Source organism: Ambystoma mexicanum, chromosome 1p, assembly GCF_040938575.1.
Source record: "Ambystoma mexicanum isolate Mex_15411 chromosome 1p, UKY_AmexF1_1, whole genome shotgun sequence".
Classification (NCBI taxonomy): domain Eukaryota; kingdom Metazoa; phylum Chordata; class Amphibia; order Caudata; family Ambystomatidae; genus Ambystoma; species Ambystoma mexicanum.
This window is the reverse complement of record NC_090921.1, coordinates 200,705,593-200,732,005: the sequence shown is the minus strand read 5'-3', so window position 1 is coordinate 200,732,005 and position 26,413 is coordinate 200,705,593. Positions and strand designations below refer to the sequence as shown.

Here is a 26,413-nt window from a genome sequence, read left to right as displayed (position 1 = left end):
TCCAGAATAATATCTCTTCTTTCTTTTCTGTCTCTAGCTGCTCCATTATGTCAAACGCATGCGCTTTCCACACGCATCCACCCGGGGCCAATTTTTCGACAGTGAGGGCAACCCACCAGCACGCTACGACATTGTAAACTGGCAGCAGGACGGAGCGGGAGCCCTCATGCATGTGAAGGTGGGACTCTATGACTCCAGTGCGCCTGCGGTGCAGACCTTCACCATCAGGAACAGCGCCATCCGGTGGGCTGCAGGGAGCACTCAGGTAGGGGAAGAGCAGATTTCAGGACATGTTGCAGATTTTGTGACAGGTCAAAGTAGCAGAGATGCATTTCAGGTTCTCATTCACGGGGATGGTGCAGTTTGACCATGTTTTGCAGAGGCACACACACATCAGAGGGTGGAAAGATGTGTTCATAACTACGCCGGAGCACACTACATCATCATGGGGGAGAGGTATATATATAAATGCACAGGGGCACTTCCTAACATCAAGATGATTGTCAGAGAGCACATGCCCACTGCAACGTGCACACATGTTCCCATACATTGGCCGGCAGTGCACGCAAACCTTCAAAATATAGGATTAATGATTACCAAAGAAGTTTGGGCATCTGCTTGCTGAACAGCCTTCTGCCTCTTTCAGCGCATGTGCTAATCGTGCATGTGCGCTGGTGGTTTAAGGATATTTGATGTGGTAACAGAATGCAGGTAGGAAGAGGTCGGTGGAGGTCAATGAGGGCAGGAGGGGGCATTGTAGAGGTTGCACATGGAGCCTGTTCTGGCACTGGGGGCTGGAGGTTGCAAGGGTATCTCCTGAAGTGTCAGGGGGGAGCCATGGTGGATTGGAGTCACAGGGGCACCCCCCGTACTTACATGGGGGCCTCATGTGGTCGAAGAAGTCCACAGCACTGAGGGACTTGGAGGGAAACCGCTTCACCACCATGAATATGGTCAGAGCAGGAAATAATGGCCCAGGAAATGGAGATTCTGGAAACTGGACCTAAAACCACACATCGTGGAACCCTTTAACGATGCCAACCTCTCAGGAGCCTGAATGCATTTGGCAGTAGGTTTGTAGGCACCCACTTCACATGAGCAAGAAAGCTTGTGATGCATTAACAACACCACCCTTTGCCCTCGAGGTGGAGATGCTGGTCAGTAAATATTCAGGGGCAACACCATATACATGAATGAAGAAATGTGCCCATTCATTGACCTGGGTACTCTTTCTCAGTTGGGTGGAGACGTTTTTCCATCTAGATTTTCTTCTGGCCCACACCCGCATGCAAAAGCCAAGATGGATGTGCATGCATTTGCAGATGCAAATAGCCCCCACCTGGTTGAAGTCTGTTGCTTAATTGAATATGTAGATGCCTGGCCATGCATTTGATGTTGCACACTTTTCCATCCGGATTCAGAAGTTTAATATGGCATTTACAGTGGCACACACGTCAGGATGGATGACCTTGGCATGTTGCTGCAGTAAAGAGATGTTTGCAATGACAAAATCTATTTTACTCAAAGGTAACATTTTCATATTTGGACGTCATAAAATAGTGAGATCAATTAAGCAAAATGCAGGGCGTAGTGGAATTGGCATCACGTGTCGTGACCAACTGTGATTTGACCTTCGACCTGATATAAAGTAATGTCACAAGGCATTTGACCCAGATAACATCAGAGGATGCGACATTCAATCACTGGAAGTGACATCACAGGTATGAAACAAGCATTGTCAGTGCCAATAGTTTGGGATTTTGTGTAGGCATGGGATAGGCACTTGCCAGGCACAGCCATAGCGGTATTAGCTACCAATTAACTACCCATTGTTTGTAGCAAGTGCAAAATGGTTCTAGTACCTGGGCATGTAATAGTAGTGCCTGGAAAAAGATTAACACATATGCACAGCCAACAATGAAGGGGTTGTCAATGCTTGTTTTAAACAGGACTTTGGTGGCCTTGCCAATGCTTGTTCTTAACAGGACTTAAGTGAAGGACACACAGCGTGCTCTTAAATCGAGTGGATGAAGGCAGTCTGGTAAGAAATGTTTATTACGCCAGTAGCATATTTCCAACTCCAATTAAGTCATCAAGTCTTAGAAGAAGACAGCTTTGAACAAACACTTGCAGGCCTGAGTGTAAGGCTTGATTAAAGCAGGCTCAAAGAGGTACCATGAAGAGGAGTTTGGGGTGGGCGAAAGCAGGAATGGGTGGAAATGTGGCCATGGGCAGGCATTGTTTGGACAAATAACCAAACAAGAACTATGGAATGTGTCTCCCTCGTCATTTGTCATTCCTCTGTGCCCCTTATCATATACCCTCCCTATCTGTACTCCAATTTAATAGTTTGGCTTATAGGTTTTACACGCAACACCTCATAGCACAAACTAAAAAGGAGACAAAGGCATATTTTAGATACTAGTTTAGCAATAGAACTGCCTTGAAATGCCTTGGATGGTCATGGTATGACAAGAGGCCATCCAGCCAGTTACAGCCATCTTATACCAATTATAGAAGTATGGGTATCTGGTGTTTACCAGCTCCCTAATGGTGACTGTGCATGGTACCCTTAAATCTCCTTCTTTCGAATCCTTGACATTTTTGTTGTAAAATATTTTTTTTAATTTAGGTTTTCTGATGAATTTGTACACATCAACATATGTGTTGGTGATGCTAGCAGACTTTAAATGTGCAAAGGACAGGCCCTTATTAAGTACTGATCTCTTGTGTGTGTAGTATATGGTTTGATACATTTAGATCTAAATCTTCATTAGATTCTGGTTCTTGATGTATCGAATGTGCTTCTTGGACACTGTGTTAATGCCATATTGTCTTTACCTTTTGTTTCCTCTTTCCCTTGACACTTTCTCCTCTGGGATGGTAGTTGACATAGGGCCTCATCACGAGTTTGGCAGTAACCCTTAAATCCGACGGTAGCACTATTACCGCCGGATTTAAGGGTCCGCCAAATCAGGGCTTCAGTGGATTTCTCCCCAGCTCTGAGCTGGGGGGAAATCCGCTGGCGGAATGAGCGCGAAATTTCCCCATTGAGCCCAATGGGGAATGGGGCATTCCCGAATGGGCTCACTGGGGAATCGGGATTTCCAAATCCGCCAAACCCATGATCCGGCGCTAATAGCACCGGTGGGTTTGGCGGTAGGGCAGATAGCACCAGGGCTATTAGCGCCGCGTTACTGCCCAACTCGTGATGTGGCCCATAGTATCTTTTTTCTCCAGATTCTATAAAAAAGTTGCCTTGTTTCTTTGTGTAATTGTTGTTTTCCAAATAAATGGTTTGCCCGTACCTCTTCAGCTCTGCTAAAAATATTGTTCCTTTTAACAGGTTGAACCTACAATAGCTTCTAGTTGTGTGTCAGTGCCATTATTTTCATCACTGCTTTCTGCTTCTGAGCTAACCGGTTTAGAGGTTGGTTTGGAGTAGTTTTTATGGTCATATTTATTTTGAAATGTGTATGTTTCCTTCTCTATGACTTCTTTCATCTCTGAAGAATGTATTACTTCTTTTAATTTTAATTTCATTTTTATGATCTTTTTAAGAATCTCGTCATTTTTCTTTCTTGGTTCTGGCATATCTACTGCTCAATTTATTCAATATATTTGCCTCCCTAATCTTTTGAGTACTATATCAGCATGTTCTATCAGCATTTTAACCATCATAATTCAACTATTTCTGAGGCGTTCCTCTCACTTGCTGCTAAATTCCTCATCCTCTTCATCTTCACCGTTAGGAAAGGCACATTTGTCATGATTTACAAAAGTCTTTTCAATGGGAAAGCCCCATTAAAAAATCAAACCAGCTGTTTTAAACCATTGGCTATGTCATGTTCTAGATATTGCTCCAGTGTTGATTTCTACCAAAATGTACTGATTCTTGGTTTGTCAAACTTTCTAATCTAAAAAATGTGTGACTTAATCTTCCTTCCCCTTGAGAATATGTTTTAAATGCATGTTCTGCGTGGCATCTAGGTAGAAATAGGAACCTTAGGTCTTCTTGAGAACTGTCTAAATAGTGTGCGTATTTAGCAGTGAGCTCATAGACTGTAGAAAAAATAACAATAATAATGTGTCCAAACATGTTATGTGAATGACCTTTATAGGCTATAAGTATACTCTATATATATGGTAACATTGATTTCAGAGAAGATATAATTCGTCTTCCTGCACCATGATGTATTTCTTTTGATATTATTTAATGTTGTGATGTCACAATCAGGTTCCAAGAAATTGAGACACTTCTCTGCCCGTTGTCAAACATAAAAGAAAAATAGAGAATGTATTGGAAAATGACTCTGCCTTCTTTAAGCTGGTGTGTATTATCAAGAATCCCAAATCAAATGTTTCGATTTTAAGGACAAATGTTCTGACGAAATTTCTAATTAAATTATTTGAGAAAAAAATCCTTTGTGAAATATGAATACCATCTTTTAGTTTACAACATAACTAATGATTGTATGTTTCTGAGTATAGCTTTAAATGCCTCAGAAATGCCTCCAATGCCATCTACTGCCATAGTCGATGTATGTAAAATGCATCCTCACATTTTCAGCTGATGCAATTATATGGAAAACACAGCCTCTAAAACCCCATCAATAAATCCGTTCCAATGACAGTTAATTCCTCATGGGAGTGGTATAGAACCAATGAGTAATAGTCAGCTCACATACCCAATTGCTGCAATCATATGCCTAGCGCAGCCTGTGATAAAGTAACTCACATGATGCAAAGAACTGTGGTGAGGGACTGTGGTGGCTGGGGAAAGCCACCTGATCCATGATGCCAACACTAGAGGCAGTATGAAGGATCCCTCAGAGCCTCACACCAATTTTCTAACCTAATCGCTCAGGCCCCACACATTCCCTCAGATAGCCTTAGATTGAGGGACTTGGATACCGAAAGATACAACAAGCAAACATCATCCATGAACCACGGCCTTGAATGTGAGACAGTACATGAGAGAAAGAGTGGGAGAGAGGATAGTGCACAGTCCATGGGTTACTCTGTGGATATCTGCACAATCTTACCCAGAGTTTTCTAGGGGATCTGCAAAGGGATGCAGGCAGAAGGATAGATTGCAAACAGACCTTCTTGGAATCAGGTAGCCCTATCATGGCAGCTGCCTGATTCCACAATGGGTTCCTCTGACCTGCATGTGGGATGTTCACTGTCCATCATACAGACTCTTTCACTACCTCTGTGACTCTCTCTCTCTTTCTTTTCTCCCCTCTGGCACAACTCACTCTGAAGGACACACTTTGGATGCTCTGATCTCTTCAGACCTCCCCCACTTTATCTCTCTGTCCTCTCACCTGGAGTGATCACTCTCTCCTTTCCTCCCATCTCCCCCTCGCTACGGCCAAGTCAACTCCAATAATTCCACTTACCTTCTCGGTCATCCGACCCATGAAGCGTGTGTCAGTTGAGGCTTTCACTACCACTTTCTCTACCCCTCCTCTAACTCAGACTGACTTACATCCTGACACACCCCTTTCCATGCTCCACTCCTCTATCTCTGATACTCTTGATGTTCCTGCCCCTGTCCCTAGGATCAACTTGAAGCCCAAAGCCAAGTGCAACTGTTGGTATGACTCTGACCTAGTGACACTTAAACGCATATGTAAGGTGGCTGAGAAAAAATGGCAGCCTTTTTGTGCATCCTCTGACAAAATGGCCAGCCGCCTGCTCCAAAGGCAATACCGTCTCCTTGTCTGCACTAAGAAGAGAGCCCATATCCAAGCCTGGATCTCTGCGGCACCTAACAACTCGGCCAAACTCTTTAAAATCTGCAAGTAGCTGGCCAACCATGCTGCAGTCTCTATCTCTCCTGTTGCCTCCCAGGCCCTTTGCACTGACTTGGCATTTTATCTAATAAATCCAGGAAATTATGTCCACCATCTCTTCCTCCCCCCCTCTCTCTCTGATTACTCTGACCCCCTGCAGCTGCCTCTCCTCCCTCCTTCTCATCTTTCCCTCTGTTCTCCCCTGATGAGATTTCCAGACAAGTATGATCTATGAAAGTTTTGTCAAAACAGGTTCTTCCCTGTTCATCTAAAACCATCAAGGACCACATTGACACCCTCTCTCCAACTCTAGCTGGCTTCTGTAACAATTCCATCACCTCTGGAGTCTTCCCCTCCACTCTTGTGCACCCTCTTCTCAAAAAACCCACAGCCAACCCCTCTATCACTCAATTTCTTTAACTCCTTTCCTGGGAAATCTCTTGGAAAAGCTGGCCATCTCCCAGCTTAATCTTCACACCAACTCTGTTGGTTGTCTCAATGACCATCAGTCTGGCTTCAGAGCTACCAGAAGCACGGAAACTGCTCACCTGAACATCCGTGAAGACCTGCGCTCCAACCTTGACTCTAACATACCTTCTGTCCTCATCCTAATCAATATCTCTTCTGCCTTTGACACAGTCAACCATGCCATCCTGCTCAACCATATCTGTGATAACCTGAGTATCACTGATCAGGCCCTAGCTTGGCTGACCTCTTTCCTCTCTGATCGACCCTCTCAAGTCTAAATTGGGCCTTCGTTTCCTCCATCTCACTCTCTACCTGTGGTGTTCCTCAGGGGTCTAACCGTTCTCCTAGGCTGTTTAACCAATACCTGGCACCCCTTGCACACAGCACTGCCATTCTCTGCTCCAACTTGCTATGCAAATGACACTCTGCTCATTTTCAGTCTCCCCTCCACCACCTCTTCTCACTCCTCATCTCTGACTGGCTGTCTGCCATCCAGGAGCGGTGTGCCACCAACAATCTCTGCCTTAATGCCAGTAAAATAGAGATTCTCCTCATCGGCACAACTGCACCCTCCTTTCTTGTCACTCTCTGACTGGACTCTCTTGGCCCTCTTCCTGCTCCCAGCTGTGAGGCTAAGAACCTCTGGGTCACCTTCGACTCCACACTCTCCTTCTCGCCTCACATCTCTGACGTCTCTAAAAAGTCAAACTATCAACTGCACCACCTCAGAGGTATTCTTCCTTTCCTCTCCTTTCCCCAGAAGGTTACTGTCTCTAGAGCTTTGGTTCTCTCTAGGCTAGACTACTGCAACAACCTCTTTCTAAATCTGCCTGCTTCTACTTGCTGCCCCCTGCAACTCATCCAGAACAGGACTGCAAGACTTGTCCTAGGCCTCAAGCCCAGGGATCGTATCTCTCCAACCCTGAAATCTCTTCATTGGCTCCCAGTGACTGCAAGGGTTAAACTCAAGTCCCTCTGCATTGTCCACAAGGCTCTCTGGGTTCAAAATACCTTCAACTCTCCCTCCAAAAATACCTTCCCACTCAAGCTCTTCTCTCCTCCACCTCCAACTCCCTCAGGGTCAGCTGCTTCCCCAAGCAACGAGTTGGGGGTAGATCTCTTTCCTCAGCTGGGGCCTCCCTTTGGAACAGCCTCCTTGCCACTCTGAAACTTGAGGAGAACCATCTCTGGTTCTGGAAGCACCTCAAGACCTTCCTCTTTGCTTCTGCCTTTGCTCTTCCTCTCCCCTTCTGATCTCTCTGATTCAGTTCCGTGCACCAGGCTATCCTTTGATTTTGGGACCAGGTCCCTGCCCACCAGCCACACACCCATGCTGCCCCCTGGTAACCTTTGCACTTGGGTCTTTATCTGTAATCCTACGGTCCCCTTACCTGGACTTATCAGACACCCCTTGTCTGCGCTTTAAACCTTGCACTTGCCAACCTGCTGACTGCACTACCAGTTGTTGTTGTTTTTTCCCTTGGTTAGCACATTTCACCTCTCCCCTCTACCTTGCACTTCCCCCTTCCTTCTGTCCCGCACTTGCACGTTCTCAATGTCACTGGGCCTAGTAAGATTGTTGTTTTGTTCCTCCCTTGTTCCCCTGCCTTTCCTTGTCACGCTCTGGAACACTTGTGTATGAGCGTGATACAAATAAAATAGCACATCATATCATATCATACTAGCAATCATAGTTTGGAAGCAGCCTGTGGTGAGCTCTTGCAATGTTTCAACCTGTGGTGGCCTTTCAATCAGCGTATTTTAGTCAGATAGCAAGAAGGCAGATGCAGACACCTTTGGTGTTGATATATGCAGGTAGGAAGTATCTGTTACCTTTGTGCCGATACAAAATTGTCTACGTTGTTTGTGGTTGGTGACAAACGAGCAGGATAGCCATATTTGCAGCACTAAGATTGTAGAGCAAAAAGTGACCACATGGTTCTTGTAGAATATGAATGGCGTATTTATCTATTAAGTACACTAGACCTGGAAGTCATCTGAAGGAGTTAGCAGTGAGGAGTACGTTTAGGGATGAGGGGGTGGAGAGAGAGTGCTGCTGTTTCCTGGATCTTTCTTGTAGAGTTCACTGCGACTAAGGAGCAGACCAGCATCACACAGCAGAGGTTCCATGAATCAAATTGGTTTCCCACAGATGGTAGTGACAAAAGTTCTGAATATTGCTTGTCCTAAATTAGCTAAACATTGTGGTGCACAGTTTTTAGTCGGTTACTGTTATTTGTCATTTCTTTCAAAGTCATTGATTGATTCATGACTTCCAGGCAGAGAGATTTGGGCAGGTTTTTCCACAGTTTTGTGGCCAGAACTGAAAAGGAGGACTCTCCTTCTCGCTTCTTGTTGAAGTTGAGGGTTGGAGATGAGAATTAGTGCAGCTTTGCTGGACCTAAGTGTTCTGGAAGAAGTGTAGTCTTGAAACCTACTTCTGAAGTAAGAAGGGCCCCCTCCGTGTTATGCACATTTTAAATTAACCTTATTTTTTTATAGGAAACCAGTGAAAATACATAATGCTGCTGTGGAATGTTCAAATGGCTTCATTCTGAGAAGTGTTCTTGGTGCTGCATTTTTAACTCTTTGAAGTTTCCATATTAGGTAATCTGGTAGTCCGAGGTAGATGCTGTTTGCATTGTATAGTTTGGATAATATTAGAGAAATTATGGCTGTGGGGGTGAGTATTAAGTTAGGTAAGGAGTGGCATAACATGTGCAGCTGGGAGAAACAGCTTCTGAAAATGGCTTTGGCCTCTGGATCGAGAGTGTGGGTGTTGTCCATCGTTGTTCCAAGTTTTCTAATTGTGGTTGATGAGTTTGGACAAGGGCCCATCTCATCAGGCCAAGGGATTGTGGTAGAGTTAGAACCTGTGGATTATAGAGCAGTAGTAATGTTTTGTTTGGGATGAGTTTTAGTCTGTTTTTTGTCATCCATGCTCCCAGATATGCAAGGCAGTTTTTAACATCTGCAGTATTTGGTGATGGGTGGTTAACAATTTTGTAAATGGTTTGTCTGTCAGATTTATTGATGTTGTCTAGTAGGGTGTTGTGTCATATGGGTGTTGAAAAGTAGCAGTGAGAGTGTGGATCCTTGGGGCTACTCCGCAGGCAAGTGGGCGAGGCAAGGAATTATAAGCAGTAGCAGTGTATGTTCCATCCAGCCCTCTATTCCTGCTAATTTTCACCCAATTTTGCTTCTTCCTTTCCTCTCTAAAATTCTTGAGCAGGTAGCTAGTTTCCTAAATCTCTATTCTCTTCTAAAAACATCTTAAATCTGGATTTTGTCCCTCTCGTTCTACTGAGACTGCTGCTTTGCATGACTCCTACACTCTTCTGTCTGCTCGCCACCGCCACTCTAAACTCTCCTCTTTACTTATTATTCTCAATCTAACTGTGGCGTTTGACACTGTTGTTCACACTCTTCTTATTCTTATTTCATCTCTTTCTTTGGGCATTACTGGGTCTGTCCTTGAATGGTTATCTTCTCAGCCTTCCTATTCTGTAACTTGGTCCGGATGTTAGGGAGAATTCTCATTCTATGGCTAATTTTCCTTACCTATGGAGTCCCCCAGCAGCTTTGCTGGATTTGAAGGGTTGTTTCTTTTTACCTGCTAAGAGGGAGACTCTTTATCCCACTCTTAGGCATTTCTGCTATGTGTGTTCTAGGCTATTTTTGTGTTTAATGCCTATGGCATTTTCTCTCACCCATAGGAACCATCTTTATTCAAATGTGTTACACAGCACCCTCAGTGCAGTGACACGGGGGTGTCGTAGTGACCCCCAAACATAGACTCAATACCCTGGGACTGACTACTGTCTCCCAGGGCATGTAAAGTCCCCATTGACTTAACTAGTCAAATTTTATGAACTTAACCAGTCCAACCCATCTTACTATGGAGGTACTGGAATGGGTTAATAGTTTTTCCCTTGGGTTCATTTTCGAGGGGGTACCTTAAAGTCCCGCTCTCTAAAGTTTCTGGCTGGTGGCATTGGTTACTACCATAAATATGCAACCACAAATATTTTCCTATGGGATTTTCCCATTGTTCGAGGATGACACTTTTACTGACAGCCTCTAACATACCTCCGGTTTATTTCATTATTAACTTTACTCCGTTAGGTTTTAATTGCCAGAACTTTAATACAAATTCTTTCTTGTGTCTTACTCTAAACTCCTAACCCAAGGGATCCTTTGTTCGCTCTTTTGGCGGGCTTCTGCTAAGAAGCCCTCCTTTCGGCACCTCTGAGTCTGGGGTGGGTCTGTTGTTTGGGAGTTGGAGTAGAACTCCTGGACAGAGTTGCCGCAGCAACTCAGGTCGCACTATAACCTGATAGGCTGGAGGGTCTCCTGCCAAGAAGACCACTCCACTGTGTGAGTGACAGCAAGGCTGTATGAATGGGTCTCTTTCTGCATAAAAGCAGGGTCCTGAGGACTGGAAGAGAAAGACGTCACCACTGGAACTACAGAACCACCGGATCGTCTCACCACTTTTCTTCCACACGACGAGAGGAGATCTTCATCGAAAGAGCCTTCTTCCCTTGAGCTGGCGGGACCAACCAGTTCACCTATCGCTTCCCCGGACCTGCCTTGGTCGAATCGACAGTGCCCAGCACTTGGAGACCGGATAGCCAGGCAGTTATCGACCCGGACTGCGATTAAAAGGAGCGTACCTTTTAAACTTTGTTTGGCAGCACCGCGGCTGGTTTCATACCTGGGTAGTGCAGTGACTCGACCCTTCCTCCACGACGAGAGCCTCTCTTCCTCTTCTGGACCCGTCGACCTGCAGGAACTACCAGGAACAACCGCCACCACAGGAGCCACTTCTTCATGTTTAAGGTACATTGTTCCGCCAGGCATCCCTTTCCCTGTGGTAGCCCTAAAGGTGTTTTAAATCCTTTATCTACTTGTTGGGTTGGCCACCCTCTCTCTTAACATTGTCTTTCGCCTCGCATCTACCTTTTCAATATTCGTCTACCAAAGACTTGACTGCAACTACAAGAACATTTTTGCTCCTAAGCTCTTGGTCCTGTACCACTGACTCTGGCTCAGGCCTATTGACTCTGGTTTATTTGTTAGATCTGCTCTCACTAGATTGATTTTCAATGAGAAATGTGTTGATGCACCTGAATCTTCTAAACCCCTCTTCCTTCCTACTGTTTTAACTTGTGGAGTGCCATTTTGCTCAGTTTTCATTCACTTATCTTTCTGCTAAAGTGTTACTGTGCATTACTTGTTCACAAAACTTCAGGGAAGTGTTGCTAGGGGGTGTCTAAAGATATTTCGGTTCAACTTGTGCTTTCCCTCCCTTTCCTTAAATTGCTAAAGTGCGTACTTGGTTTTCACTGTGCCGATTTGCTCAGTTTTCACTCTACCGCAAACTTGTCTACAATTGAATAGGGAGTTTTATATTCTTTTCATTGACTAAACTTAACTTGCTTTATCAACTGTGATTCATGTGTTGAACTAGATGTGTATAAAATAAATATATATTCTCTTTTTGATACAAATGCTTTGGTCAGTGTTTCCTTGTTCCATAGTACTGGGATACCTATTGTGTAAGCCCTGAATACTGCTCATCTCCCTCTTGCGATAAGTCTGACTGCTTAGCCACAGCTACCAACTAAATCTTTGTGGTACAGACTGATACCAAAGCGGATTTATTGCTCTCACCTGTAGTCCTAATCCTGGGTAGTGCTCCCTGAGGGAACTGCACGAGATTCTGCCTAACACCGGACTTCTTCATTTCCTCTTATCTATGGTGTCCCTCAAGGTTCTGTACTTGCTCCTCTTCTCTTCTCTATTTATATTGCCCCTCTCTCTGCTTAATCTTTATTTTTGTTCCTTTGACTCCATTATACACTGCATGGTATCAACTTGCCTTGCTGCTGTCCAAATCTGGATGTCCTCTCATTTTCTCCACCTCAACCCTTCTTAGACTGAGGATCTGTTTTTTTCCGGTTCAACTATTCCTCCTACTCTTCCTCCTCCGTCTCCCTTTTTTCCTCCTTCTTCTTTGCTCTTTTCTTCTTCTGCGCACAATTTGGGCATTATCTTTGAGTGCGTGCTTTCTTTCACAATGTATATCTCTTCTATTGCTTGCACCTGTCGCTATGCTCTTTTCAACATATGTCGTGCTCGCCCTTACCTCTCATTTCACGCTACTAAACCTCTTCTGTTCAGTTTGTTTTTTCCTCATGTTGATTACTGTTCTTCTCTTCTTCTTGGTCTCCCTGCCTCACATCTTCTTCCCCTCCTCTCCATTTATAACTCCTTGGTCGGTCTTCTCTTTCCTTAACCTTTTCGCTCTTCTATCACATCCACTCTAATATCTATTTTGTTGCTTACCTTCGAATTGTGCCTTCTCTACCATTTTCTTTCAATTGTTTTTACATTCACTCACGGTCTGGCTCCGCCTTACCTTTCTTTGCTAGTGTTATTCTATTCCCCTGCTTGGACTCTCCGACCACATAATACGCTTCTTCCCACTGTTTCCAAACACCCCTGTGCATCTTTGCCTTTCCGCTATGTTGCTCTATTAGCCCCTAAACACTAGAATTCTCTTCCTTTTTCTGTCCAATCCTTTCCATCTCTTTTTCAATCTAATCTTAAAGCTCATCTTCTGTCCCTTCTTTCCACTTAGTGATTATCTGTTCTCTTACCCCCTCCTGCTGTTTTGAGTTGTTCTGCATTATCCTGTAATTGTACTGCCCTTTAATATTTTGTAATAGTTCATTTGGCACTTTATAAATGCAATAGAATGAAAATGAATTAATGAAGGAGGTGATCCATTGTAGTGTTGTTTCTTTAATACCAATATCTTCCAGTATGTGTAGGAGGATCTCTTGACTGATGGTGTCAAAAGCCGCTGAGATGTCTAATAGGATGAGTGCACTTTCAGAGTTTTCATCGTTATTGTTTTTAGTGTATCCCAGATGGAGCAGGGAGCTGATTCCCTACTCCTAAACGGTCTACAATCTTGCTGTACCTCATTCAGAAGTTGAGTTTCTGATGCATACATTTCTCCAGATGTTTTGAGATGAAAGACATGTTTGAGTTGGGGCAATAGCTAGTTGGGTAATATGGATCTGCTCTGGGTGCAAAGGTCTGATGTATGAAGATTTCAACTGAGCTGGTACTCTCCTGTTATTCCTGTAGTTGTTTAGGAGGGATAGGAACATGGGTGCCAAGTCTGGCATTTTCACAATTGATTGCTAAAGACTGGGGGGTCATGAATCCTCAGGATATCTTGATGGGTTGCATGAGTCATTGGTAGTTTATAGATCCTCTGGTGACCAAAGACAGAAATGCAATGGAGAGGATGTAGTGGGAGGTGTTAATGGGAACTCATTGGTAGCATCTATCTGTTGATGATAGGTGAATTTGCTAGAGTCTAGATTGCTTTTTCTCCAGATATTTTCCAGCTTGAAATGTTCCTGTTTTATGTAATTTAGTGTAGGGGTGAACCTCTTGGCCTGCTTCTTTTTTTGAGAGATGTTGAAAACGTTTTTAGGGGTTCAGTATACAGTTTAACATGAACATAGCCCAGTTGTGAATGTGGTGGAGTTTTGCATTCAGTGTGGTTTTTAGTCCATCTGTGGGGATGGTAGATTTGGTTGCTAATAGTCTTTCTAGTAGGCAGTTAATTTGTATTTCTTTCTACAATCCGGTCATGGTTTATGGTTCTTTTCAAGGTCTGGCAAGTCGTGGTGTCTCTGTGAATATTGGGAATGGGATAGATATGTGATCTTCTGCGGAGCAGGCAGTGATTATTATTTCATTACACAAGATAACATCCAGCATGTGTCGAACTATGTAGGTGGGACCCTTAACCATCTGTTTGAGGTGTAATGCAGTAAGGATTGCCCTAAGTAGCTTCGTTATTGTATTGTCTTCTTTCTCAAGTTAGATGTTGAAATCTTTAAGTTTAGTTGGTAGTTGACCATCTACGGACAGGATGGGGGTGGAAGCGGGTTTGACAGCAAAGTGTGGGTTGTCGGAGGCATTTCTGTTGATTAAGAGGATGTTTACTGTAACTATGGGTGAGATGGAGCTGATCAGAGACATTGATTAGCAGTCTGGAATGATGCCAATGGTGGGTTTTGAGACTACAAGAGCTATGCCACCTCCACTCCTATTGTTGGGATTAGCATGGATGATTTTGAAGCCTGATGGGATACTCTGGTGGCTACCTGGGGATTGATCATCTGAGAGGCAAGTTTCTGTGATGAAGAGTAAGTCTATTTGGTCTTCAGATAGAAGGTCCAAAACATCAGAGGAGTGCTTGAAGAAAGAACATGCATTGATCAAGATGCATATGTTGCCTGTCATTTCTGTGTGGGCTTGACTGCTTGGCTGCCTAAGCCAGTGCTGTTGGGTTATTCAAGGTTGCTGTCATTAGGTTTGTAGGGCTACTTGTTAAAGCTTTTAGATTCAAAGAGGCTTATCAGGCTCTTCTTGAGGTCAGGCACATCTCTCTGTTCCTTCTGCAGAGTTGAGGTGGATGATGCAGGTTGTCTACTGATTAATGGAGTAATAGGCATTGCTTCTAGCAAGTCCCGCCTGATGGTTGACTGGCTGTCAGGGTAAATGCATACAATGGTATTAGGTTATTGATGTGTTCTCTTTCTCTGACCATTGAAAGGTCATAGAAGTGTGGTTCAGCAGGTTGCTTAAGGAGGTATCTGGAGTTTAAAGCTGTCAATAGTCTCTTTAGATGAGGGAGTGGGAAGCTTGGAGATTCTCAGTATGCCTGATCGGCAGGGGTAGTGGGGTCTGCTTCCAGTGCTCTCCTAGTTCTTTCTTCCTTACTGATTCTGTTATCTTTTCATAGTCTAGGGTTCTTATCACCTTCTTTTCCTCATGTCATTCTTGAGGGTTCGGAAGAGGGAGTTATATGGTTGGGAGAGATGGGAGGGGTGATATCTTTTGGTTTTCTTCGGGCCTGCATTTGTGGTTGTTCATTTAAGGATTTCTTTACACCCCTGATGATGGTTATTTGTTATTTTAGGGAAATGTGCTGAGCATACTACAGGCCAATTGACTGGTAGACTATACAGATAACAGGATTTTACAGGGGTCAGGTTTTGGAAGGCTTCCTTTGGCGTAGGAGTGTATATGGTTATTGTCTAGATTCAGTGTACACATTTGCTAGCCATGCAGACTTAAACAATGAGCCAAGAGTTATGCTAGCATTGCAAGCAAAAACAGAGTCAATCTAGCTAAGTATTATGCTGTTAGCAATACAATTAGATATGCAGATGTATTGGCTGGTAAACACAGATTTACTCCAGGTAATTGGTAGTAATACAGTTTAACACAAGTGGTCAATACAGATGTTCTGAGAGGATTTCAGGCAAAAACAAGAGTCAATTTATCGAAGTGTTATGGGGTAAGCAGTCTAGTAAGTTATATCAATTACAGTTGTTGTTTAGGATAACACAATGATTCAATATAACTCAGTGCTAGGGGTTCAGCAACAGATATCAGGTGGACAGTTATGATGCACATATACAATCAAATGATTCTATATGTCTCTGTGTTATGTAAATCGACTAATACACAGTGAGTCAGCCCAGATTATTTGTAACTGTGTATTTAGCCATACGGATGTGTGGCTAGCATAATGATTCAATCTAGCTGTTTGCTAAGATATTTAGGGCTAGATATCAGGATCCAGTAAGATTTACTGGTAACAGATGCACACAATGAGTATAGTCAAATATGTTATGTATTAGGAGTGGAGGGAAGAATCAAAGCATAGACTTGCCTTACCGAAATGATGGGTTTTCTCTGACCAAATTGTGGAGGCAGCGGGGAAATTGCTAGGGTGAAAGGCAAACAGAGTAATATGCAGCACTCTTTGCTACTGCAAAACAAAGGACTGGGATAGGAGCAGATTAGAGGACAGGGAAACGGGCAGTAAATAGCACCAAACAATACAATATGCCTCCAAATGACCCCACAACAGGCTCTAAACTCCTTACCAAGTGTTTGTTGAGCAGGATGGATGCAGATTGAGTGGAGAACAAACAGAGGAGAGCAGTAAGAGAGGACTGCAAAACATGCTGGTTAAGTTCAAAGAAAATATATCAGATCTCGTAAAACTGAAAAAAAGCAAAATAGTCCTGAGTTATTGTGACATATGTTCGACAAAGGGAGCTCGACTTCTTAACCTTATACTAAAGTAGTTTGATGGAACTAACTGTGTTTAGAATATGCTTTCAGAATATGCTTTAGGCCAGCGAATATTGGTTTTGGTATCTGATATACTCAAGCTTTTATTTTGGGGTAATATTGAAAGAGGTGGTGGGCACTCTCCTGACAGATGTCTTACTGAACTTATTGAGAGAGTTTTCCTCAATGTTCAGATCATTTCTAGGTAAGATTATATGGATGCAATAATGGATATTGTTAGAACAGGTTGTTGGCATTCTCGTTTTGACAGATGTCTTACTGAACTTGTGGAAAGAGGTGTGCTGTATGTTCAGATAATTTCTAGGAAACGTTATAAGTGTTAGAGATTTTTCTGGGTGGTATTTGTGGTTGGTGGTATTTCGTGGTATTTTGGTGAGTCTAGATTAAATTAAACTGCCTGGTGATTGTTTTAATTTCAGGGTCACTAACGGTAATCAAAGACTGGACATGATGATAATTGAATGATGATGTTATGCCCTTTTGGTATTTTATTCACAATATCACATTATACCCTGTTGGCAGTATTTCAGAATACATGCATCATGTAAACAGAATATTGTCATCCACATGCATAGCCCCTCTGAAAACCCAATTCACAACTATCAGTTTAGATTGTATCTTATCAAACGTGGCAAAAATGATTAACCGCAGGCGGTAAGCAAAATTCACCATTTGTTATTCACAGTACCCTATGTTACCACCACAGGCCATCGTGAAAACAGTTTTTTGTTCCCACCTAACCCTTATGTGTGTTGTTAAAGGTGTTATACCTGAAAGAGGGTCGGTTAGAAGTGGGCAGTGCCACTTCCTCAGCCTCTTTTTGTGTTTAATGACCACCACAGACCATAACACATAATACGTACACTGAGGTTATTTCAATATACTAATTTAAATGTTTTATTGAAGATTAGAATTATGCAGAACAATCAACCAGAATAGATAAAACAGTGTTCTCTCTGAGTATTTTGCATCTGTGACTCAAAACAAAACGGAGACATACAGAAATGCAACTCACCTGCAGTTTCTTTCACCCCAATATTTGTTTTCAATGTCTTAGTGAAAACTTCCCTCACGCTAGCTGGCTTTCCTCATAACCAGCTATAAATCCTTCCTTTTTTGATGTGTCCAAATTCCTGTAAAAACTGACCTTGTCACTCGCAACTAAACTTAGCAGAATATAAACTTGTGTTACATTTGAGTTGTATCGCATGAATGGAGAAACATGAGCACAGCTGTCTACATTTAAAATGTAAAGTGCAACACCTAAAAAAAGGAATTACCCACCTTTGACTATTTATAACAATATTCACCACCCTATACTACCTGATAACAAATCATGCACTCCCTCGCACCTCAATTAGCTCAACTCACCAAGAATAATACTTGATTGTGTGTGTTTACCCGGCTGCCAACAGCCCCATTCTAGTTGCCGGACAGAAGAATTCTTTATCTGGTTTACTCCTTCTGTCCTTCGAAAGAGCCCACAACATTCTCTACCAGCCTTTCCACCTATCACTGCCACACGCTTCTCCCAGGGTCAGTCAAAGATTAAGTGTTCCCGAGACTGCAAACTGTTTTGAGACAACTGCCAGACCAGAAGCCCAAGAGAGAAAGAGAGTGCCAGCCCTCCTGCGTTGTGCTACTTAATCCTTCTGAACTAAGGCTGCTCATAATGTAGACCTTGCTTAAATAAAATATAGAAATGCCTGCCTCTTTCAGTGACATCATTCCATCTGAACCACCTACCTTTGTCAATCAACCAACTCTCTGGAAACTTCTGAGCATGTGGCTAACCTGCCTGCTTTGTGCGGCAGCAACGGATGCAAAAGTTACATTTCCCTACTCTGTCCTTCCAGTTCTACAATAGGAACAATGCCACCAGTTTTCAGATCACCTGCAACCTCCACAATTATTTGCTTGTATTTTAAATCAACTCTGCACAGAACATCACATTTATGAATTTGCACTGAAGTTTCTACACTTAAATTATGAACTGATTTTCCCTAAATGTTTATAGGGAATATGCAATAAGTATAAGTCAGAGGGATAAGGTACATTAGTACATGTTAGTTTTATGGTACACAACAATTAAGTCCATGACTGTGATATGGAATAAAATCCATGGTGTGCATTATCAAATTCAAATTCATTTTTTAGCTGGCATGTCTTGTGCATCCACAATACTGACACACACTAAATGCAGCCTGAGTCTTACACATGAGTCTCACACTCTTGCTCACAACTCAGATCAATAGTTTATCCTTGTCAAAATCTGGAGCCCTAGCTAAAATGTGGAGTCACTGTTGAAATTCAGTGTCACCTCTCCCTACATAAGGATGCAATATGTCCATCAACAATGAAATGATCACTTGACATGAGTCAACTTTATCATATAACACTGTGTTATAAATGGAATTAAGTGCCCCCACTATACCTTTCAAGGATATAGGAAGTCACTGAAGGTTCTCTGCCAAAATAGAGCAATGAGCCCATAGGCAGAGTTCTTTTTTAAGGTCACAAATCTCAGAGTTGACTGGCAATATCATTTTGGTAGGTGGTATTTTATTCCTCATAATTCATGGCCACACACTGTTATCTCCTTTATTAACTGGGATCTTGCTTAATCTAATGTAAGATATTCCTTTTGCCGATTCATATGATGAATGTAGAATCTGTTTGGATTTTAAAAAGCTAATATGCGGTTACTTATGTGATGCAAAAAATAGATTAAGCAGTTTAATAACATTGACCAATAAAACGTTATCATGATGTGCTTTAAAACAAGTAGTTACATACACTTTCTTGCTAATGTGTGGTACACTTGTCAGAGCTTTAATTAATTGCTGCAGAGACAACTGGGATTCTGTTATCTGCTGGCTCAAGCAGCAGTGTCTGTGACGATAGAACTGAAGCATAATAACTTATTACAGAGCAGTTGTGATGTCATTTTCTTAAAATAGGTTGGTAGAGATGTCACAACAAGAAATATAAATTGCAGGCTTTTACACGGATATTGCAGGCTGCCATGAGTTTTAATCAGGGTGCAGAAATGAGGTGATATATGGGCCACAATGTTGGAAGCATATGGGTGATAGATGTGTTGGGGAGAAGCTGGACCCCCACCAGGGCAGTGGGGGGCCAGCAGCCATACCCTCACCAGCTATGGGAGACCCCAACACCTCCCATATGGCCCCCAGATATGCAACAGAGTCCCAAGCAGGCAGCAGCATGTTCCAAACTGCATTTATTTCTGGGCAGCAAAAAAGAAAAAAAAACACACAGAGCATCGTGCACATCGCGAGTTCAGGCGCCGTCTCCCGGGGGCTGGCTTGCAAGCCAGCTTTGTAATCACACTGCAGGCTGACCTCACAGAATTGGATCAGCTCCCACAAACCTATCTCCTCCTGCTATTGGCTGCTAAGTGATAGGTTACCTATGTAGCCCTTATAGAGAGCCTGATAATTGGATATTAGCCTTTTTGCGTCAGTGGGTTGATTTAGCTGTGCCAGCCCCCATTACCTAATTCTAACTTGTTGCAATATGACCTTGTTCCCATAACTTTTTAGCTGAAGAAAGCAGTTTGCACCTGGGCTCTGGGCGCAGATTGGCTGGGCTGCACCATTCTTGTTATAATTTATGTTTCAAATGTTGTTCGAGTACTTGAGAAAATGTCTTTCTTTCCCAGAAAGGAAAAAAAAAACACACTGGGTTGGCGTGATTTATTCGCATTTGTGGCAGTCTTATCTTGAATGTGCGGCCTTGGCAGTTCGGGGGTTTTGCGAGGAATGTTTGTCTGCAGAAAGCAATTTTATCTTGAATGTGCGGCCTTGGCAGCTGAGGAATGTTGCTGAAGGCTTCTGCAGCCAGTGTCCAGTGAGAGAAATGAACTTGGCTGTAATTTTCCTGAAACATGGCTTTACACTGTGCAATTAGACCATGTTAATTCATATAGGCATTTGCAAGCCTTTAAACAGGGATTTTTGTGTTTGTAGGTTCTGATATTGCAGCATTGATTCTAATGTAGCATGGAAGTTGCACTGTTGGTGAAGTGGGTGTGTTTCACATATTTGTCACCCATGGGCGCGCTGGGGCCTGGTTCAAATGATAAGTGTGCTCCTTGTTCTTCCTGCTGTTCTTCTATATATGCGCCTGGGGTGAGGGGGCATGGGTTTGATCTCGATTTTCCCTCTTCAGATGACATACATGTTTGCTGTGTTTATGTACACTTATGGTGCACATGAGTTTTGTATGGTTGTTTTTTTTCCCCATCATTTCCTTTCAGAAAAAGTCCCAATTGGTTTTGTATGTAGACAGTTTGCAAAAACCAAAGAGTACAAATACAATTACTGCTTTCCCAGAAAAAAAACATGTTGTTTTTGGCATGGTTGTGTACTCAAGTATCCCTTGACAAGTAGGGTTTTAGGTCAGCGTGATGATGTGTATGATGTTTTCAATGCATTTGTTACCCAGTTTGCAAAGTATAAAACGTATGCAACGATTTTCACAAACAAAATACATGAACATTACAGTTTATTCTGAAAATGTTCTCCCTGTGCATGCCACAGAATGGGCCTGATTGGCTTTGAAAGCCAGCTTTCTTACTTATTTAGAGCACACATGCTCATCTGACTGTCACATGGAAAAACAGTCTGAGCCCCCCGCTCCCCCAGTTGCAAAAACCTGTGAATCATGAATGGTGATTACCTCTCCCTGTAATCACGTATCTCCTAGATGTATTTATTTTATTCATGTATTAATAAACATCACTGGGAAAACAATACATTTTTGGCACAAAAATCACATATAACATTTTGCATTGATAACAGACTGGAGCGGCCATGAGTCCTTTACAATAGGGTAAGAGAATGGAACTTGAGACCAGATGTTGCAGGGGAAGGTGGAAACATAAACCAGTGACCAGCATAGGACAGAATGACATAGGAACAAGATGGTGGAGGAAGTGTTAAATTAAGGATGGAGGGGTGACAGAGAAGTACTTTTTGAAGTTTTTGACAACTGCTCGTCATATAAGGAGTGAAATTAGAAGAAAATGTGAGTGTCATCAGCTGAAAGTTGATAGGATAAGCCGTACATTGAGATCAGGGTGCCAATACCTGAGGTTTAGAGAGTGTAGAGAAGTGGACCATTTACAGACCCTCGGAGAACTCCAACAATAAGGGAAATGAGTGGGGAGGTAAGCCTGTTCCAGGACACCTGAAAGTGTCTGGGGGCCAGGTATGAAGCAAACCATATGAGGGCCTTACGTCTGATTCCAAGGAGAAATAATGTAAAGAGAAGGTTAGAATGGTGAACATTATCGAGACAGCAGAGAGGTTGAGAAGAATAACAATAAATTAAAGTTTTGCATGACGAGCATCAGAGATGAAGTTGCTGACATTGAGGAGAGCTGCCTCAGTAGAATGCAGAGTTTGTGGGCCAGACAGAACAGGGCACCATAGGTTGTGAGGATCAAGGAACTCAGTGAGTCTATTGAATACTAATCACTAATCACTCTAAGATTTTAGAATAGTATGATAGAAGAGAGAAAGTGTGAAAGTGTGCAGAACTGTTAGGATTTAGACCATGTTTCCTAAGGAGATGAATGCCAGTAGCTGTCTTACAGGATGAGGGAAACGTGGAATTGCCCAGAGAGGAGTTGAAGAGGGAAGCAAGATGTGAAGCAACACTGGGAGGTATGTGACGCACAATGTGTGGGGACAGTGTGTCAGTGGATGCCCAGGACAAGTTAGCCTTGAAGAGTACAGCAATCATCTCATCAGGGTTGGTGGGGGCCAAGGAAGACATAGTAATTGGAGAGGAGGGTAGGAGTGGTGGAGAAAAGTGAGCAGTAGGATGGGATAGAAGGTAAGTAGTGAGGGTATTGTGAATGGTAGAAATTTTAGAAGCAAATTAGGAAGCAAGATAAATTGCAGAAAGAGTAGAGGAGATGGAGGTGGGCTTAGGAGGTGAGAGAATTGAGTTTAGAGATTCTTGGAGGTGCCTTGGTTGGAGTGAAACGAAATGAGAGTGAGATACAATTCACATTTGGCACAGTCTAGAGTAGAGTAATAGTTTTGTAGAGCAATGAGATAGAATTGGAGATCAGAGGAGTGTATTGACATTTGCCAAGTGTGAAGGTTTTTCCACATTTTTGTTTTCAGGCTGTGCTTGAGAGGTGTAATCCAGGGCCATGGAGAAGAGTTTGCAGGAGGGAAACATGTGCATAGTAATAGTTGTATTAGATGTAGCGAGAGAGGAAGTAGCAGGAGTGGAGATTGAGGCAAAGACAATAGAGTGGTTAGAGGAAGAAGTAGCAGTGGAGATTTTAGAGTCAGATATCCCCATGTATCTCCTTCAGACAAGCAACAGACTGCATGTTGTGTGTTCCATGTGTTAAAATCGTGGCAAAAATGGCCATGGACACAAAATATTGTGGCAAAAAGGCAGTGGTTTTGCTGCCGCAATCCATGTAAAGGATGCGACGGACACCTCTGCAACCCCCAATCCCATTATACCATTTAAGAGAACCAGGGGACACCCCCGCAACCATGACTCCCCTTAAATGGTGTAAGGGGGTACACCTTTAACGGGTGAAACCAGAGCATTTTTGCCACAATTTTTGAACAGGCAACATTTTTGCCGCAATTTTATTAGCACCAAGCTCCGGAGACACCTGCATCCCCTACTCACAGAGACAGGTAGGGGACTTCATCACACTGACCTAGAGATCAGGTCAGAAACAATCCACATTACTTAGACTCTTCAAAAGGACTTCAAGCAATGGCATAAGCATTTAAACATTAATCACTTAAGCATTAAGAATGTAAGGGGTCAACACACTGAAACACCCTCATGGCCCTCATGGCCACACACATTCACATTGAATGCCTATATGAAAGCCATTCTGGCAACTCAATGAGTGAAGAACTAACCTCTTAAATATTGTTTTTAAAGTCCCAATTATTTTTGAAATGGTACTTAATTAAAATATTATTTAAGGGAAAAATCAAGCACAATCTTAACATGTTTTTCAAATCTAAATACTCACATTCGAAATGTATATGAAACTTGTGCTTATAGGTTTGGAATCAGCAGGGAAGACTCATTGATGTGGTCAGCCAAGGGTAATACATTCAGTACCACTATATTTGCTAACAATAATACCATACATAAGAGTCACTAGAAGCATGAGGAAAAAGTCTTATTTACCAAAGCTTTGTCTTAGAAAACAGAAAAGGCAGGAACTCCAGTAAATTTGAAAGCTCCTTTCAGCATTTAGAATACAAGATAACAATATGCAACTGTCTCAGGACCTGAAAACCACATCAATGTATGCTGCAAGAAGACAGACAGTGAAATTGCTGTCTTGTCCTGCAATCGCGCCTAGAAACACTTGTGTACAGGCGCATTATTGATGCCACATCATATACTATTGACATATGTGCGACGAAAGGATGATTCATGGTCCTATTGAATTTTGTAGATTAACATCATTACCTTTTAGTTTTCACCCGGTTATAATATGAAATCTAGAGCTCAACTTCACATCATCCCAGCTGAGATCAAATGGTAAGTGGGTTGGTCCTACTAAGTGAAAATGATTGAGACTCAGGGGAAACCTTGTTCTAGTTATAGTTTTTAATGTTTGATGAATCTTCTAAACTCTGTCTTCTAAGAGTGTTTGACTAGTTGCTGAGAGCCATAAAAAAAGGCTGGCTGGTACATCTTTATAGAACGTATCCCTATTCATATTTTCAGATGCCTGCCTCAAAGTGCAGTCCTAGCTGCCCACCTGGTACCAGAATGGCTGCCATACAAGGAAAGCCCCTCTGCTGCTTTGAGTGTGCCATCTGTCCTCAGGCAGAGATATCTAACCAATCTGGTATGTGATTGAGCATCGTGAAGCTAAATTCACTTCTGTTATGTTGGAGATCAACAGGAAGTAATGATGTTGGTATTCATTTCGAATCTAATGTTGAGTTCCTCTTTCAGATTCCATTGATTGTTCAACGTGCCTGTGGAATATGTGGCCCAATGAAAGACAAGACCAGTGCATACCGAAGACCACTGAGTTTCTGTCCTATGAGGAAACACTCGGAGTCACATTGGCATCAGCCAGCATCTTTTCATCCATGATCCCTGTGGCAATCTTAGGTCTCTTTTTCCATTATCGGAACACTCCCATTGTGAGAGCAAACAATCGCTCCCTTAGTTATCTTCTATTGTTATCCCTCACCCTGTGCTTTCTCTGCTCATTGGCATTCATAGGTTACCCCACGCCGGAGAAATGCCTCCTCCGCCAGGCTGCCTTTGGCATCACGTTTGCTCTTTGCGTCTCTTGTATCCTGGCAAAAACTATCATGGTGGTCATTGCCTTCAATGCAACAAAACCCAACAGTGACATGAGGAGATGGGTTGGACCAAAAATGTCATACATGGTCATTAGTGTTGGAACGTTTATCCAGGTTATTCTGTGTTTCTCTTGGCTGATTCACTCTACTCCGTTCTCAGAATACAACACCCACACTCATCCTGGAAAGATAATTGTGGAATGTAATGAGAAGTCTCCCATTGCTTTCTGGTGCATGCTGGGATATCTCGGTGTTCTGGCTACTATCAGTTTCATAGTGGCCTTCCTGGCAAGGAAACTACCTGACAATTTCAATGAGGCTCAGTTTATCACCTTCAGCATGCTCGCCTTCCTCAGCGTCTGGATCTCATTCATTCCAGCCTATCTGAGCACTAAAGGAAAGTACATGGTGGCCATGGAGACCTTCGCCATCTTGACATCTGGTTCTGCACTGCTCTGTTGTATTTTTCTTCCAAAATGTTACATCATCCTGTTGAGACCCGAGATGAACTCAAGAGAACATTTGATGGGGAGGGGAAAAAGTCACACAATCGATATTCAATGACTTTAGAAACACATTAAAAAAAAACTTCTAATACACTGTGATATGTGTTAGCTTTATCTGGTGTAACCTCAATAATAAATGTTTGAAAGATTCGTGTTTACAAATTGAAGTTTCAAGAAAGAAGTTTGAAAAACAAAACAGACAAAATAAGGTAAATGTTGTAAATTAGGAAGCCGTTTAATATGATTTCGAGTGAGAGGTTTTGCTGCTTTACGGAAAAGTGGTGGGGAAGAAAACTCATTTTTAAATGACATGACTTATCCTAAAAAGTGCAGTTTTGAGGTTTGGAGTAGGCAGTGTCTGCAGTACAAAAGGTGGCGGAGAGAGGTGGTTCCTCTTTAAAAAAATTTAAAAAAACATACAATCATAAAGCGGAGACGATTGACTTAAGGGCATGAGTGAAGATGGGCATGGGGATTTCGGAAGGGATGCAGGAGTAAAGACCATTTTAACATAACAAACAAATGCCCAAGAAAATGCATATTTTGAAACGTATATTTTTCAACTCAAAAGCGTAGCGATAATAAGTGTATTAAATGGTGTATTTAAAAAAAAATGTTTTTGATATTTGATTTTAAACATTGTTTTTTCAAACTTTAAGCTTTTAAAATAAAGACCTATCATAGTTTTGGCAAGGGCATTCAGTTGCATTAATTGATATGCGTTCAATGGTCATTGCAGTCATTAATACTTGTTCCTATTTTTCAGACTTCTTTCCCAACTTCCATAGTTCAACACTTATGGGTGCCATGGTTAGAGAACATATACACGCACACTATGAAAAGGGACGCTTATTGGTGCCACGGTTAGAGAACATATACACCACACTATGAAAAGGGGCGCTTATTGCATGTTTACCACAGTTTTAGTGCCTGGTTTAGATTGAGTCGCCAATGGATGTTAATGTAGAAAGAGCGCAAATAATTTTATTTAGTTAAGGAAATTAAGGACAGCATAACTATGTGAAGGAAAATAAAGAAGACAACTACATCTATAACTAGGGTGCTGAGTACAGCTAGATGTGTTTTC

At 42.5% G+C, this 26,413-nt stretch overlaps 1 protein-coding gene across 1 annotated transcript in view; it reads left to right on the top strand.

Annotated features, from left to right (window-relative positions):
* LOC138467762 (extracellular calcium-sensing receptor-like) overlaps positions 1 to 25,384 on the top strand; it is a 115,988-nt gene extending 90,604 nt beyond the window's left edge. The window contains exons 4-6 of the mRNA XM_069608040.1: positions 38 to 265; positions 24,228 to 24,351; positions 24,462 to 25,384. Of these exons, the coding sequence (XP_069464141.1) occupies positions 38 to 265; positions 24,228 to 24,351; positions 24,462 to 25,384 (1,275 nt within the window). The remainder of the gene's footprint in view (positions 1 to 37; positions 266 to 24,227; positions 24,352 to 24,461) is intronic.
* The last annotated feature ends 1,029 nt before the right edge of the window (positions 25,385 to 26,413 follow it).